Source organism: Nestor notabilis, unplaced genomic scaffold (genome assembly GCF_000696875.1).
Source record: "Nestor notabilis isolate BGI_N333 unplaced genomic scaffold, ASM69687v1 scaffold13201, whole genome shotgun sequence".
Taxonomy (NCBI): Eukaryota; Metazoa; Chordata; class Aves; order Psittaciformes; family Psittacidae; genus Nestor; species Nestor notabilis.
This window is the reverse complement of record NW_009913405.1, coordinates 8,143-25,631: the sequence shown is the minus strand read 5'-3', so window position 1 is coordinate 25,631 and position 17,489 is coordinate 8,143. Positions and strand designations below refer to the sequence as shown.

Genomic DNA, 17,489 nt, shown 5'->3' with positions numbered 1-17,489 from the left:
GCTTCCAAGTTCATCTTGGATTAGATTATGTCTTGTAAAGCCCCATATTCAGATGTTTCTGACTACCTAGTAAAGTTACTGAGGATAAGAATTATTGTATGAAGCTGGCCTGATTTTTCAGGAGGAGTCTCACATCCAGATGTATTTGGAAACTTTAGTGATTAAATTTAATCCATTCAAAAAAGCCACAAGCCCTCCAATTAGCACCAGTCCTAAATTAATACAAAACTGGTGTTAAGCATCATTAGAAATCATTATTTAATTACAATGTAATAAACTGCCATTAGTGTTATTCTTGGTGTTTCCAGAGAATCATTATGGCTGTGTGTTTGTATAGGAAACTTTTTCTTAATTGGTGTGGAGTTCTTCAGGTCTCACAGAATAAAAAATAATCTTTTCCCAATTGATTTTAGGGGTCCAACATCACAGATACGTGCACAGAAATGCTCCGAAGTGGACTACTATTTTTCAGGAAATATCCAAGAGAGGATATTTTTTCTTTTTGACAACCTTTTGGTTTACTGTAAAAAAAAGCACAGGTAAATGAATAATTTATACATTGAGAAAGAATGCATTTTTCTCACAGTAGAGCTAATTCTTTGTATGCTTTTTCATAAGAATATTTTAATAGCACCGAAGTGTTGACTGTAGTTAATTGCAGTATAAAAGTCAGCTTTTTTAGAGGAGAGTTATCATCCAAAGAGAAGTATGTTTAATTCAAACACTGGGGGGAAAAAAACCCCAAATGCAGAATCCAAATGGTGAAGCATGGGGAGAAAGAATCAGTTTTGCCAGTCTTCCACAACAGGTTATATGTGATGAACTCACTCTCTTCTGGGAATGGTAAACAGACTGAATTTTTAATTCAAACAAATTAGTATTGTAGCTTAAGCTATAAAATAAGTCTCTACAGATTCAAGAGTTTCAAGCCTTCTATTTCTAATCAGGGAAAACAGCCAGAAAGCTGCTGCTTGCTGCATTGCAAGAAAACAATTCCATAGTTCAGCAACAAGCTTCTGCAGTTACTGTTCAGTGCTCTTATGCTTCTGAGGAATAAGGGTTTTCTTAAATACAGGCATCCCTGTTGAAACTGTTTAAGGTTGTCTCTGATCCAGAAGCTGGTTTTGAGCAGCCACGGAATACATATTAACTAGGTAGACCCTTGATAGATTCCTAGATAGATGATAGACCTTGAGTGTTCTCTCTAATAGCACTGCCAAATACCATTATCTTTGCTTCTGCTTCTGCACATTTGTGGATGGTGTCAGAGGAAACTCCATCTTTGACCTTGGTGTCCAGTTTAGGAAACTGTCTGCAATTGCTGAAACTGTTGCTTCATAAATCCAGGTTCTACTGTCATCACCACAGCCATGTCCATCAGATCAGTGTGAGGGCTGTAAGATTTTCAAGGGTAGTTCCAGATTTGATAGGCAACTTTCATCCTGTTTTTCCAACTGTCTTTTAGCAGTGCCCTGGATTATCTGTAGCATCCAGGTAAAAGATGTATTTCTCTGCACCTATAATATCCATTTGTTTTGATCAGTGCTCTGGCTTGGCTGTGGACATGTGCCTGTTAAAGGATAGATCTTGATGGCAGACAGTGGCATATAGGTACCAAAGTGTTGGAACAGAGCTTGTATAGAGTGAGACTTTCTTGATAAATTGTCATGTCTGCCAGCAATTTGCTGCTTACTCTTAGCAGAGGTAGGATCTTTGCATTAGTATCAGTAGCGTCCCATTCAGCAATGGTTTCCACAGTTCAATAGCACATGTATAAATGTAATGTGATTCTTACTGTAGTCTTTAAATGCTACAGGTACAGGTCGTGATGCAGAAACATAATAAAAAGTGGTGGATGACATGTTCATTTGCACTTTCTTTTATCAGGCGATTGAAGAACAGCAAAGCATCTACAGACGGTCACCGTTACCTTTTTCGGGGCAGAATAAACACAGAAGTGATGGAGGTAGAGAATGTAGATGATGGAACAGGTGAGTATATTTGTGTTGCTCATTTACAGATCAGTCATTCAAGGTGCTGAAATCAAATGCAGCTTCATGATTTCTTTGAGAATGGAGGGTGCTCCTTGTACTTAGAAAGAGTAAGATGCCACGTTAAAAGCATCATGTGCTGATATCAAAGCTGAGCTTCTGTGACACATCATTGCTTTCATGCATTATTAGCTGGGCAGTCATAGATAACTGTTATACGCTAACATTAACAGAGTAATAAAATAAGGTGACATTTATTGCTCGACTGAAATGGTATATTTAACTTCAGTTAGCAGCATTCCAACACTTAAAGAGGTTATCCCTAGGTATGTGATATATTTGTAAAAGCAAATGGAAAAGTGAGCTCTGTTGGCATGAAACCTCAAGCACTATAAATGCTGAAATTGTAACACAAGAGTTTAAGAAAAAGGAAGTTATTTTAATACCATTAGGGATATAATCTACAATTGTTTGATTTTTTTTTTCTGATATACATGAGAAACGTAAAAGCTTGAAGTATTCCTGCAAATGTAATTTTTTGTTTCAGAAACTCTAGTTTAAACTTTGAGCTTAACAATTATGATTTCCTTATAATGAATAAAGAAAACCTGGAAACCTTGGGCTTTTTAATGTAAAACTGAAATAAAATAAAAAAAAAAAAAGAAACTTTAAAATTTGCATTGCAAATGTGCCAGTCTGAAGGAAATATCTATAACTTATGTATTATTTTCTTCTAATTTCAAAATAACATTAGTTTTGCCCTTCATCTACTATGGATTCCAAACATTTCTTAATGTAAGTTTCTAAAATGGAGCATTAATGACAAGGATCACACAGCTTAACTAAGCTTAATAGAAGTCGAATATTTCTTGAAAATCAAAATTTCTTTTTTTTCTAATCTTGACTTCCTTCTTTTCAAAATATTTCCTCACTTCTTGTTTTAGTGAATAGACTTGGAAAGTAGTTTGACTATTGTTCTTATTGCAATAAACTAATTTATTGGAAGACTGTTGTGTTTTTCTATGACCTCTTCTTTTCAAGTCTTTCAATCTTTTGTCGTGGGTTGTGTTTTCTAAATTTTTATTACTTTTTGTGTCCTTTGGAGCTTCAGGGTTTGGGTTTTTTTCTTCCCCAGTTTGTTTACATCTTTTGTATTTTGAGGTGTCCAGAGCCGAAACTTCACTGGGGCCAAGTACATCAGAATAATTATTGTAGTGCTGCATGTGGGGTGTCTATTACTAATCTCAGGATTACTTGGCTTTTCTGAGAGCATTATTTTTTAATTTTTCAGTTTGTGTTCCAGCATGCCACACCAGCTCCTTTTATGTAGTACTGTTGCCTTTCCCAATACATCTTACACTGTGTTAATGTCTGAGAGTAGGTTCTAATAGAATCATGGAATATCTCAAGTTGGAAAGGACCCATAAGAATCATCAAGTCCAACTCGCTGCTCCTCAGAGGACTAAATTTTACCTCACTCTCTTTTCTGTACTGAATTTTATCTTACTGTTTCCACAAATTATTAATCATATGGAACTTGCGTCTTGTTTCCCAAATCTCTTGCAATGCTTCTTGCCTTGTTTCCATGAACAATGTTATTACTGAATAATTTCAGCTCTTGATAAAACTAGTGGAAAATGGTGAACATGAGGTAGAGCACTGTGGTATCACACTTGAATGATTCTCATTGTTTGATAGACATGCTTTGTAGGAACTCCATGACATCTGTTTTGCGGTATGTCCTTCACCACGCCCACCAGTTTAGTTAATGGTTTAGACATATCTATATGTACACTGTAATGAACTTCATCAAGCCTTGATGACTTGAATACAGTTTATCTAATATTCTGTATCCTGCTATTTCATTTTCTGGCCTGTTTTTCTGCCACATTGTTTGTTTTATTTGTATGAAATCTCAGCACTTTGTTTATGCAAAAAAGAGAGCTAAGTGTTTCGGTTTTTCATGTCATGTATTATTTGACTACGTTTAATATATTTTGCTTCATCTTCCTTACATATGCTTTAGAAATAAAAGACAGCTTCTCCATTTAAATTATGTCACTTTCTAAGACAGCATCTCTTTACTTGTAACTCTTAACGTTACTGTGACCACAAAGGTGTACACCTACCGTCTTCTTTCTGATGAATATTCCAAAAAGTCTGTAGCTTTATTCTTTCACTGGTTCCAATACCACATATTGCCATGCTTTCAGTGTTGGCTTTAGCAGATATTTCTTCCTTCTTCCTTCCATGACTATCCTGTATTTCTCAAATCAGTCTCGTCTTTCTTCATTTGCTTGTTCTAGCTATCCAGTTCTGGATCACTTTCACATTGTCCATTTGCCTTCTTGTCCATTTACTTCCTCAATGAATCTTCAAGTATAATTTACTGTAGACCAATCATCTTCCGCTCCACTCCAGACATTTCCTTCAGTCACAGGAAATTTTGCTACTGTCTCCATTTCCTATAGCCTTGCAAACAGTACTGGGTGCTATCATACATCCTTCCTACTTGCTTTCCTGAGCTACATCAAATCTCGTCACTTTTATAAATGCAACACTTCTAAAATCCGTCCTCCTTTCCACACTTCTGGGACATCAGTTAATGGTTTGGTTATTTTGATCTCTACATTATTAGAGTGGTAGATGCCCCATCCTTGGACACACTGAAGGTCAGGTAGGATGGGACTCTGAGCAACTTGATGTATTTGAGGATGTCCCTGCTTGCTGGACTAGAATCATAGAATCACAGAATGGTTTGGGTTCAAAGGACCTTAAGATCATATAGTTCAAACTCCCCTGTCATGGGCAGGGACGCCTCACCCAAGACCATGTGACCCAAGGCTCTGTCCAACCTGGCCTTGAACACTGCCAGGGATGGAGCGTTTACCACTTCTTTGGGCAGCCTGTGCCAGTGCCTCACCACCCTCACAGAAAAGAACTTCCTTACATCTAACCTGAACTTCCCCTGTTTAAGTGATCTTTAAAGGTACATCCTGGTCCAAACTATTCTATGATTATTCTTACCTGGTTTGGTTTTTTTTTTGTGTTCCCCCATAGCCCCTCATTTTCCATCTTCTGTATTTCAGTTGGTCCAATATCCTGAAATATTTTTTATTGTAATAACTGCTATTTCATGCCTCCTTTCTCAGTTCTTTTTGAAATATGGAAATGTCTCTGTTATTTCCATGGCCTGTGGCACCTTTCTGTCCTTTTCTTGCCACCCTCTGCCACTTTAAATAACCAAACCTCCAAAAACCTGTTTTCCTTCCTTGTAGTCAAGAAATGTATTCCTTCTCCTCACGCTCGATACTTCTTTCACTGAGATCATGATGCCCTTCTTTAACCTTCCACTATCTTGGTTTTGTTACTGTTCTCATTTGTTGCACCCAGATGTCTTGTTTCTCATCCCCTGTAGTCATTCACAGTTGAACTCTAACCCAGTACTGTTCTGCTGTATTCTTTTTGTCTCATCTCATTCCCAAATGTAGTAATCTGATTGCCTGAGCCGATAGCTTTGCATGAGTCTTTTTTGGTATTGTATTATTTTATTTTCCTTAATCATCTAGTCCTATCACTTCCTATAATTCTTAATCTAGACTGGAGGCTCTGATTGGAGAGTGCGTATATTTTCATACCTATGCATGACTTTTTCTCATGTATTCTTCGTGGATCTCTTTATAGACATTAAAGACTTCTGACTGTAGATAATAGTTCCACAGTTCTTTACTGTAGATTTTTGGGGTCTTCTGCTCACTTGGTATAAGGAACCATAGGGCTCCAGGGAACAGGGTTACTGACAGTGTTTTCATTCAGCATTGATAGATGTAGGAATGTAGTCTTCCTTGTTTGTAAGTAGAAGCATAGAAACAGGAAAACAGATTCCCAGTGTGGTTTATTGTCATGCTAATGACATGCCTACAGAAATTAACAAAGTTTTTTCTGAAAAGCAATTTTTCTTTGATGAAATTAGGCCTTGGCTGAGCAGTACAGTTGGTGTAAGTTTGCTTTTTTGTTTCAACATCATGAAGCACTCTGCCTTTTTTTAATTGCATTGATTAAATTGGAATGCATTTTACTTATCAGGGCAGACTATTTGTCTTCTTAAAACAGTGTGGCTATACAGCCACTTGCAAGTAGTAGAAGGGTGGATATATTGTGATGGTATTGTTTTTTCTGTATTCAGATTTTTAAACTAAATTTTGAGAGAAAAATGTATTTTTAAAGGCATTCACCAGCCATTAAATGAATGTTAGTTTATGAAGACAAGCACTTGGGTCTTAGGAAATACCAGACTTATGGTTGCTTATACTATGTAAGTCCTGTCACTGTTGTCTTGAAATGAGGTGTGAATGATACAGAAAAAATACTACATGATAATAATAAACAGAGACTGCATCAAAAAGTATGCAGAGGAGGAAGGGAATTGATATTATGCAGCAGTTATTTCCTTGGTATTTCTGAGCACTGGGGCTCCTAAGAACCTAAAGTCTGAGAAGCTTGTATTTCAAAACATGTATTTCTGATTGGCTTTTTAAGGGAAGAAAAAAAAAATCTATTGTATGTGGCTGTAACAAATTGCTTTTCAGGCATCTCAAAGGCTTGAGTCTTGAATTTATATTCTGTATGTATTACAGCTCAAATGACAAGCTTTAATGTATTACCAAGCATCATTAGAAGATGATGTCATCTTTCATCACCTTTTGTTGGGAAGCTAGAGGCTTAATGATTTGTTAAGCACGCTTGTTCAGGCTTTGCATGGAGCAACTTGAAGTCTCATACTCTCCTTCCTTCTGTAACCACTATGTCAGGCTTGCAAATCATTTGTTTAGCCTGACTGGCAGCTGTGATTGCCTTGATGTGAAGAATGTGCATATATCCTGTGCAGCTGGCCATCTCTTGGCTGGCCTACCAGCACATCTGCAGCTCATGACCAGATTTTGTCCAAGAGCCAGTCCAAAGAAGGCATGAGTTTATATGGGATGATAGCATAAGGCTGAAATGCTCTTCAGGAGACCATGGACATGGGTGTATTCAGGTAAAAAAATTGCTTATGGGAGCCTTGGAGGATTGTAGTAACGGGGAACATGTGGAGAAAAAGAGACAACAGGGGTATTGCAGTTAAAGGCAGAGGTTAAAGGCTGGGCAACACAGGAGAGGGTTAGTATTGCAAAACTGGGTGATAGCTACCCATTTTCCTCGACCTGAACTTACTGCCATCTTTATACATAAGGCAGTCTTGCTACTTAGCTAGGTGATTGGGCTTTGTCACAGAACGTGACTTCGTAGTGGCATGAGATAAATATGGTCAAACTGCCAGCGCTTTTGGCCCTACAGTTACAGAACTTCAGATGCCAAGGAAGCTGAATGTTTGAAATGTCATCTCTACATTGGGATATTCAGGTGTCTGGATGAGACATTTTGTTCTGAATTAAACTACTAAGCCGGCACAGAATTTCTGTCCAGAGTGAATTGTGAGAACCTAAGTCCATTTGTGAGTCTGAACCATCATTTTTTATTTTTTTGGCCATAATTCTGTGACGGTTCACTGCATTAGGGATCATAATATTTGCTTACATGGGTGTTGTGATAATAGATACGTGGTAACAAAGACTACAAGTAAAATATCAGCCTTTACATGTTGTTTTATATGTATTAACCTCTATCTTAATGATAAAACAAAAAGGCACAGCTAGCACTATATTACAAGGTGTATATGTTTAAATAATACAAAGGGACATTAACCTTCCTTCCTCCAGTGCTCTTGCCTCTGATTTCCAAAGGTCTGCAGTCTGTCAGCTGAGAGCCTCTTTCTGAGGCTTCTTTCTTTTCCCTGACGTTTGACTCTGACTTTCTGACAGTGCATGAATGATGGCTAGTTTTCAAGAAACAGTGTTTTTGAAGGGGTGAAGTATATTATGCATAGGTTATGTGAATTGAAATATGATAAATAGGTAAGTGGTATAAACATGATACTGCAAAAAAACCTTACTTTTCCCCATCATAAACTTACTTGTGCTTTCTTACACACTTTGAGTACTAGAAAGTTTTGTTGGTTTAGAAATCAGCCATCAGTCTCATGATTTTTAGTAGTTCCTGACATTTCCCAGCCCAGTATACAAAGCTTGGCTGCTTTCCATCTAATTAAAATGCAGGGTTATTGAAAGGATGCTAGCATGTCTGCTGAGATTTATGATAAATCTTAGCAAGCATTTCAGCAAGGGCTTCAGTTTTGGAAAATCCCATCTCGTTGTACAAAATAGGGCTGAATTATGAAAAAGTATTTATAAGGTAAAAAGCTCTGTTGTTATTACAGTAGTTCAGGGCTGGCCCTAGGACTTTCTTGCGTCTTAATGAGTTTTTGGTGAGAAAATGTTGACCTTTGATTTCCTAATATTTGGTATGGTAGTTGGTAGTTCTACTTGTAATCTGTATTTTATGCAAAAAAAAAAATTGTTATCATGAGGCATTTATGCCTCACAAATTTTCCCCCAGTAAACGTGTGTAATCCTAGTGAAAGATATTCAAGGGTGTTAGTTTTGGAAAGGAAGTCTCTGTAGCTAATTTCCGAGTAAGATTTATAGAACAGCATTTTAAAATCAAATGTTACAGAAGTAAAGTAAGAATATCTGCTTACATGTCAAAAGGAAATTGTATTTTTCTCCCGTACGTTTAATCCTTTTTTAAAAATTGAACCGTAAATCATTCAGTCAGCATGGCAGCTCTTGAGTAATTTAACAGGCAAAACCACAATGCTGCTTTTAAAAGGAATTATTTATTACAGTTTAACATGAATAAAAGTACTCCAAGTACTGTTATCTGTTCTTTTAATAGGACTCTGCCTGTTTTAGTGTCAAGTTTATACCTTCTTCCATATGCTAGGCAATTCTCTGTCACATTTTAAAGAGAACATTATTTACTAAAAGTTACAAGTACAGCTTAAGTTACAACATAGTTCACAAGCAGCAGATAACTTTAAAGTAATTTTTATTCTTCTGTATTTCCTGATTTTTATGTGTAATGACAGAAGTTGTTAGTAATTGCAACAAATACTGCTTTTTAAAGAATTGATGCTCTTTACGCCATTTTATCTGTTCCCAGCTGACTATCACAGCAGTGGCCACACTGTTATTAATGGCTGGAAGATCCACAACACAGCAAAGAACAAATGGTTTGTATGCATGGCAAAAACCCCTGAAGAGAAGCAAGAATGGCTGGAAGCTATTTTGAAAGAGCGAGAGAGAAGAAAAGGTAGGTTAATAAACTTTATTGTGTTGCCTCACTAGAAAGCCATGCTGTATTTTTATATTGAGATGCAAAGCCAAACCAGCTGCCACGCAAACTTGTGGTGTCAGGTTCAGCTGAAAGTTTATGGATACTAGCTTGGAAAAAATAAATCAAACCTTGAACTGGGAAGGGCGTAGTGGCTTTAATCATGTATGCTGGTAGTGAATGCTGTTTTGTAAATGGGGATATGATTTAAGCTATGATTTTATTTTTTATTTTCAACTAGTATAAATAATCATAATTTCATTGAGGCCTGAGTACTGTTACGGTGTGTGGTAATTTGTATGCCTTGATTGCTTTTTCTGACTGGCCATTTGAATCACTGAAATGAGCAGGTTTTCTGTGTTGGATCTCCATGCAGATGATCCAGCATGAAGTGGTACAGAATATACCCTCAACCCCATCTTTGAGGTATTCTCCCCTACATAAGAAAGTAAGAAATTACAATTGGAAAGCCACTATCTTTTTGAATAACTGGATTAAGGTGGAAGAATACATGGATAAAATATAATCCTGCTCTGAAATGTGACCACTAATAACCTCATGTATTCAAGGTGAACCCAGCACAAAGTAGAACCAGGCAAAGATGACGCATCATCATCTTCTGGAGCTAATTTCATTTGCAAGCTTAAACATCTTAATCAGTAACAACATTTGTAGCCTTGGTATTGAAGGAAAATAAGATCTTGTAGTTAGATCTGGGTTTCTTTTCCTGGTCTGCATAGATGTTCTGTAGCCTGTTGCATTAGCCATTGTTTTGTGCGTCTGTCCTAAAGGAGACTAACAGTGCATTCTTTGGTCTTTTAAATTTGAATACTGGATGTTTGTAGAACATCTGCCATAGAACCAGAGTTTCAAGTAGGGTGTCTGAGCACTGGCAAATGAATAATGCCACCAGCAATTCATATAAAAGCTAAAAATATGCCTTAGATGTCAAAGAAACCCTCCATACTTTTTAAAATAACAATGAAAAAGCAGTGTGGTAGAGATGGTGTCAAATACAACAAGAAAGAGGTTTGTCTGCTTCTGTACAGGCCTTTGTCTGGACCTGACAAAAAGGCTTTTAACAAATCCCACTTCACTGCTCAGTTTCTTGGCTCCCTTACACTCTTGATACCTTTATGTAAGAAATGGAAAGAGTAAGTAGGAGTATTTTATGTTGATACATTCTTTTATTTCACACTATACCATCAAGCAGCTGGTAACAGAGGTAGGTTTGAGGTAAACCTTGCCAAGGGTGAGGTAGCCATCCCAAAGTCAAGCCATGTCTTAGGATTTTACCAGCCTATGATTTGGGGAAATTTTCAGCTCCTGGTGTTCTCAGTGGGTTTGCCACCAAGGAGACAACCATGAAAGGAAGAGGAGGGGATTTGGTACACACTTAGACTCAGCTTGCAACACAGAATCTTCAAAAATATTTCTTGAATGTCTCTGTTACTCTGTCGACTTAGAAATTTATCCACTTCCTCCAACACAGTGATTCGTGTTTTTTCAAAATATCAGTATAAACACCTCTTGCAAAGCAGGATGCATCAACTTAATTGCAGTCAAGTTGTCAAATGACTCGGGAACCAAACAGCTGTCTTTTTAGAATTCAAATTCTGTATCTAAATGTAGCTATAACACTTTCTCATTCACTGTGAACATAAAGATGCTTTAATTGTAGGTTTACTTAATAAGACATGGAGGCTGTTCATGTGTGTGTATATATAGGCAATTACACTGAAGCCCAAGTGGCTGCACATGTGAAAACAGTGTTTCATCTCCTTTGCAAGACTGAGACAAACTAAATCAAATCTATACTTTCAGAATTAAACAAGTGGCAGACTATTTCTCAGATGAAATATCTACAGTTACAGTTTTAAAAATGTGAAAATCTGAAAAGAAACTGAGAACATGTACATAAGACGTTATAGAAATCTGTAATTTTGTCCAGAACTAAAAATTGTTTGTTGAGAAAGTACATGGGATATGAAGGTCTGTGGTGTTTCTTGGAAGAACAAGCCTCTGCGTGTGGCTGGTAGGATGCACAATTCAACAAAACCTGGTCTTAATCGTCTGTTATTCAGAAAACAATGATTTTCTCGAGAAGCAAGAAAAAACCCCAGCCCAATAAAAATACTGAAATAAAACCCTTAATAGTTTTTATGTTGTTAAAAAAAATCTGAAGCAAATAGAAATGAAGTTGTGTATATTGTTTTGTGGAAAGGGGTGAATTAATCTTAGATGAAAGTAACAAATATATAACGGATAATTAGCTACTATTAGTAGGAAATTTGAAAAAGTTTTGTGTAAGTGAAAACATTTTTATTATCACATGGTAAGAGCAAAACCAAGGCCCTTTTCTTTTAAATTTGTGAAGACGTTACTGTTCCCTTGGAAATATTCATATGCTGAAGTCTGAAAATCACAGCATTAGTATTTATTACAATAATATCAGTGGTTATGTCAATATAGTAACAGTTTAACTTCGCTATGAGGAACTAAAAGATATAATTTGATTTTGCTTTATGAAGATCAGATGTTCATGGTTTAACTTGATTGTGAGAAAAATAATGGAAAGCAGTTCCTTTACCTTTTCTTTGTATGTAAAATATTGGTATTGCTTCTCCATTTTAGGGAAAGTACTGAAATATAGTGGCAATATCACTTCATAAAACTTTAATGCATTTTTGGCAGGTTTAAAATTGGGTATGGAACAGGACACTTGGGTGATGATCTCTGAGCAAGGAGAACGACTCTACAAAATGATGTGCAAACAAGGGAATCTCATCAAAGACAGGAAGAGGAAATTAACCACTTTCCCCAAATGCTTTCTTGGAAGGTATTATATGCATTTGATAGCATGCTTTTTTACCTGCTAAACTCACATTTTAAATCTTCTTTGGGATTCTGCAGAAACCACACTTTATTTGTAGTGTCTGTTAGGCCTATTTGCCTCCTAGAATTTAGCCAAAATGTAAATTGGTTTGCCTAAAATTTATGGATGTGCACTCATGTTCCAAAATAGCTTTATTAAGCGGACAAGACTGTAAAGGCTTGTTGAAAATATGAGAATGCATCAAATAAAATAGTTTCTTTAAAGAAATAATTCCCAACTTGTTTAATGCATTTTGTCTCTGAAATACTTAGAATATCAAATTTGATTTATTCCACTTAAAAAACATCTTTGTCTCTAAAACTGTTTCTGTCCTCCTCTTGCCTAACTAAAATTTACATGTTTAAAAATGTATTCCTATTATCAGGATGATCTTTCTAATGACATATTATACCTATGACTTAAGAAGACTGAATGCAAGAGAAAGAGAAAGCAATAGGTACCGTAAAAATGTGCGTGTGACAACAAAATTAGTTGGGGAGGTGGAGGAGTTACGAGTTATTTTATCTGACTGTAAGATAGTTAAGTCTGGAAAGTATTTCTATAAAGTACAGTGACGGGTTTGCACAGACACACTGTAGTGAAGACCACTGGGTTCAAAAGTGGAAATGTACTTGGGAGATTTTCATATGCTGTCAGAAGTCACATAGCTGATGAGAATTGAAACCAGGATTAAGATTAATGATTGAATTGAGGTTGAATCATGTTTCCTCACTCAAGTTCCATGATTCTATTCATCAGGGACTGTAGTCATAGGACAAGGGGGAGTGGGTTCAAACTTAAACAGAGGAAGTTTAGGTTAGATATAAGGAAGAAGTTCTTTACTGTGAGGGTGGTGAGGCACTGGAATGCGTTGCCCAAGGAAGTTGTGAATGCTGCATCCCTGGTGGTGTTGAAGGCCAGGTTGGATGGAGTCTTGGGTGACATGGCTGAGTGTTAGGTGTCCCTGCTCATGGCAGGGGGGTTGGAACTAGATGATCTTAAGGTCCTTTCCACCCCTAACTATTCTATGATTCTATGAAGTTGTTGGAAGCAGGTAAAGAGAAGTCATGTGTGAAACATTTGAATCTACCATCAAATGGCTTCTCTTCTGTGCTATATTTGAAGTAAACCCTTTTGAAGTATGCTTTTGCTGGTCCTTGGGTCACCAGTCAAAACCCATGACTGTGCATGTTGCGCTACCTCACTATGCTGTCCTTTAGATTTGTAACACACATGCAAATAACTTATGTGCTATAAATTCGATACAAGCCAGGCATTTCCTGCAATGCAGTATATACTTCGTATGTGTGCTCAGGATGTGTCTTACACAGCTTGGAAATAATAATTCTATTATACCGTGGTAATGTTCTGACTTCATGGCATATCTATTCTGGGCAAATGCAGTAGCTATGCCTGGGATTGGCTTATATTTGACCGTCTGGTCAAATGTGGCTGTGATAATGTAGGAAATCCCAGAAAACATGAGAGTCTTTAACATATGCAAGGTAAACCATGCAGGTAAAACTGAGCAGAAAAGACATCTGAAGGGAAACCATATGTATTTATGTCAAAATAATACTAAAGAGTTGAAATGAGAGAGTTTTTAAAGGTGGTATGACATTCTAAAGATCATTAGGCTTAAGAATCACTACCTAATATGGTAAGAAACACTAGTAATTGAGTGGAAAATGTAGTATGTCTGGTAGTATGACTTCTAAAGTTTGGGGTTTTCTTTTGTATCTGTTTTTATTTCAGTGAATTTGTGTCCTGGTTGTTGGAAATCGGAGAGATACACAAATCTGAAGAAGGTGTTCATCTTGGCCAAGCTTTGTTAGAGAATGGCATTATCCATCATGGTAAATATAGTTAGCTTTAACTTACTTGTTTTCAATGTAATGATTGTAATTAGAGTGGACTTAATTTTGTTTGACAAAAAGATGGGTCTTATTAAGGCAAGACAGTTTGTTGAATCTGCATTATATCCTTGCAGGGACCTCATGGGACCATTGTCCATGCCTAGCAGATTTACTGCGAGAGGCTCCATTAATTTAATCAGATTACATTTATGGTGTTGGGAGCACAATATCACAAACAGGGACTTACAGAAACACTACTTTTCTCTTGTAAGCAAAAATAAATTCTGTGGGAACAGAGAACTGCTTGTAAGGATTTAAACCTTTTATTAAGGCCAGGTGTTTTAGGGATACATGTTGAACTAAGAATTGTAGAAGAGAGTGAGTCACAGTTGCCTGTTGATAAGTATGCCTGCTTATGTGTTAGGCATTACAAGTGGAGCTGGTGGAATCTAACCTGGAACCCAACAGTTTAATCTTTTGAATGTTAAGGCCTTATTTTCACTACGTTGTATAGTTACTAAAATTGATATTTTTATGCTGAAATACATTTTAATTCTTCTGTACTTCAGCCAGCAATGAATTTTTAAGTTCTTTGCCATGATGTTTTCAGTGACCTTGACTGAAAAGAAAGCAGGAGTAATAGAGTGCCACTTAGCTGTGTGCATTTTAACATACGCAAAGTAGGAGGAAAAATGTTAAGATTATACATCAGTAGTCATGTAGTCTTTAATTCTTTAATGTCAGTCTACATGATTTTCCTCCACCATCATTCAAATGTCAGATGCTATTATGTTTACTACACACAGAGAATTGTTTTCAATCGAATGATTCTGTTGCCAAAGATTCTTCTCCTGATCTTGTAATTTATATCCCAAATACACCCATAGACTTTGACAATAGAGAGTTAAATGAATATTGTGTAATTTCATGAGATAAAAGAGTAATTATATTAGAGCATAGAAATGTGAGCCAGACATGCCACTCTGAATAGTGGATCCAGCTGTGGTTCAGTGAAAATAGAATTCTTAAAATAAAGTTGAATGAACCATCTGTTTTCACAGAGGGAGCAAGGGAGAAAGAAAGTTTGGCTGTTATTTACATTGCAAATGTTACAGAGGGCTTTGTTAAACTTCGCATATTCACTCTTCTGGACATTATTTTCACTGTGCCGGGCTTCATTCTAGCAAGGATAGAACCATGTTGTATGGGCATTGTTTTAGTTCCTGGTGTGTGAACTCTTGCAAGTACAAAAGTTGGTTGGTTGGTTGTTTTTTTTTTTTACTTTTGTTTTGTTTTGTATTTCTCTTCTCCGGTTTTGCAAAAGGGAAAGATCCATTTATCTGTTGCTATTTTAAATCCACCTGATGGCATTTCTTTAATATCTGAAATGACTTATATCAGCCAACAGGCTGAGATGTTTTGTCCAGTCACTTGCCACTGATCATTAGATGGAAGCTTCCTCTCAAGGCAGTAAGGAGCTTAGTAGTTACAAAAATAATCTGGATATCAGATAGTTATAAAATGAATAGGTATTTACATAGCTACGCAGGTTCTTGGACTGATGTACTGATCTGAGTCAAAACTACCCTGGCCCAAAAAGGTTAGAAAAAAACAGTTTAAACCTGGATTAGTTCCCTTTTCTTAGTCTGTGACATATAAATGTCTATCCCAACACAAAATATAGGTACGTTGTTGGGAATGACACACAAAACAACTTGGGGTTCCTTATTTTAATGGTAGTGCAGCCTTTTATTAGCTTTAAGTGATGGCTCTGTGGACCTGTTCCCTTAGTTTCTGGTGCACTCTGTGGAAGTAGGCACTGCAAAGCCAGTGATGCATGTGTTCGTTCCTCAGAGGGCATGGCCTGCTCTGTTTGTCGTTGGCATGCAAGAAAGGAAAGGTGCTTTGTAGTCCTGGTTCCCTCTCGGCACATCGCTGTAACAGTGACAAACAATTTGGCCTTAAGCAATACTGTCCTGGTGGTAATTTTTCTATTTTATGTAGTTGCTGGTTTAAAAAAACTCTTACTGTGTGTTGATACAGTAGAATGTATCTTTTTCTTCAACAGTATGGTTGATTTATTTTTTTTATATCACGGAACTAGAAGATATCTCTTTTTCCTGAGTCAAAATGGTCAAAGTCCATTAACATTCAGTTAGATACTCATACTAGGCATTATATGTGAAAATCTTGTAGTCTTTATCTGATGTATTGAGAATCAATGATATGTAAAAGAACTTCATGGTTATTTTGGATAACCACATTAGTGTGAACCATCAGTTCAGGGCAATTGGAATAGTGTCCTGGGCTTACTATTAGTAGATCTATCAAATATAGGTAGAGAAGTTATTTTGCTCTTGCATGTGGCACTGGTGAAACCACTTAATATCTGAAGTCCAGTTTTTGTGTCTGTGCATCAGATGATGTGTGGAGATACTGAAGAGCCTGGAAGCGGCATGAAAAACAATGCAGACAGAAGGCACCTTACTGTTCAAAGTTTATGACGACTAACTAAATTTTTTGAGGAAAATAATGTATGATTGTTTAATCACTTGGTGTAGGAGGGCATGCACAGAAGCATTACCTACCACAGTCAGGCCTGTTACTCTGATTAATGAAGACATTACAGTACTCTCTCCTTTATCAATTGATGATGAGCAAATTTAGTTTCAAAATTAAAACTTACATCTGCAAGCAAAACAGCAATTAATACAAGATAGTTATGATAGGATGGTGCTAGTGCATATGCTGTCCTCAACCATCAAATAAATCAGCTGGTTTTCAGGAAAACTTGCTGTTTCCAGGAGTTTTGTATAACGTGCTATGACTATTTTGACAGAACACTTGGAAGTTGTGAGGTTTGTTGCTGGAATATTGTGGATTTCTGGAAATTCATCTGTTAAGATCCTTTTTCACAAGTCTTTGGGGAAATTGACTGTCAACACCTTCAAAATGATTGCTGGTCTTTTGCACTTAAGACCTTCAGCTGGCTATATATAGAGGGAGATGTTCCCTCTCTTGTTCCTCCCCAGTGCATGACTGGTGACATGTGTATCTTTACTGACTAATCTGAGATTTGCCTTCACAAGAATTAAAACAGAGAATCATGTGGAACAATAATACAAATAGTTGCAAGAGAAGCCTTACTTGGCTATTTGGTTGATAAAGCTTGGCAGAAGTGATGAAAATTAGAAAGACTTGAGTACCTGTTTTTTCAGGCTATTCCCTGTCTCTTTGCCTTCCTTAATTCTTTGCCCCGTGAGTTGAAATTGGTTTGTTCTGGACTACTTTGACATTGTGAGGAATGTCATCACCAGTGACATAAAGGAATTTATGGCAAATGATCTAACTAGGCTTTCTGACCTCCCTGTCTGAAATCAACCTGTTGCTGTGTAGTTGGCTGTTATTAGATGAAATTATTCTGGCCCACTTCTTTCTTCTTTATTTCTTCAGAAAGTCATCTAACAATAAATTATTATTTTAATTTTAATTTTA

General features: G+C 36.7%; 1 protein-coding gene across 1 annotated transcript in view; it reads left to right on the top strand.

Annotated features, from left to right (window-relative positions):
• The window catches only part of LOC104412461 (phosphatidylinositol 3,4,5-trisphosphate-dependent Rac exchanger 2 protein-like), a gene marked incomplete at its 5' end in the record, with an annotated part of 35,556 nt that overhangs the window by 12,154 nt on the left and 5,913 nt on the right, over nt 1–17,489 (top strand). Inside the window, 6 exon segments of the mRNA XM_010023189.1 lie at nt 414–466; nt 468–539; nt 1,888–1,991; nt 9,093–9,242; nt 11,958–12,102; nt 13,894–13,994. Coding sequence (XP_010021491.1) covers nt 414–466; nt 468–539; nt 1,888–1,991; nt 9,093–9,242; nt 11,958–12,102; nt 13,894–13,994 — 625 coding nt within the window.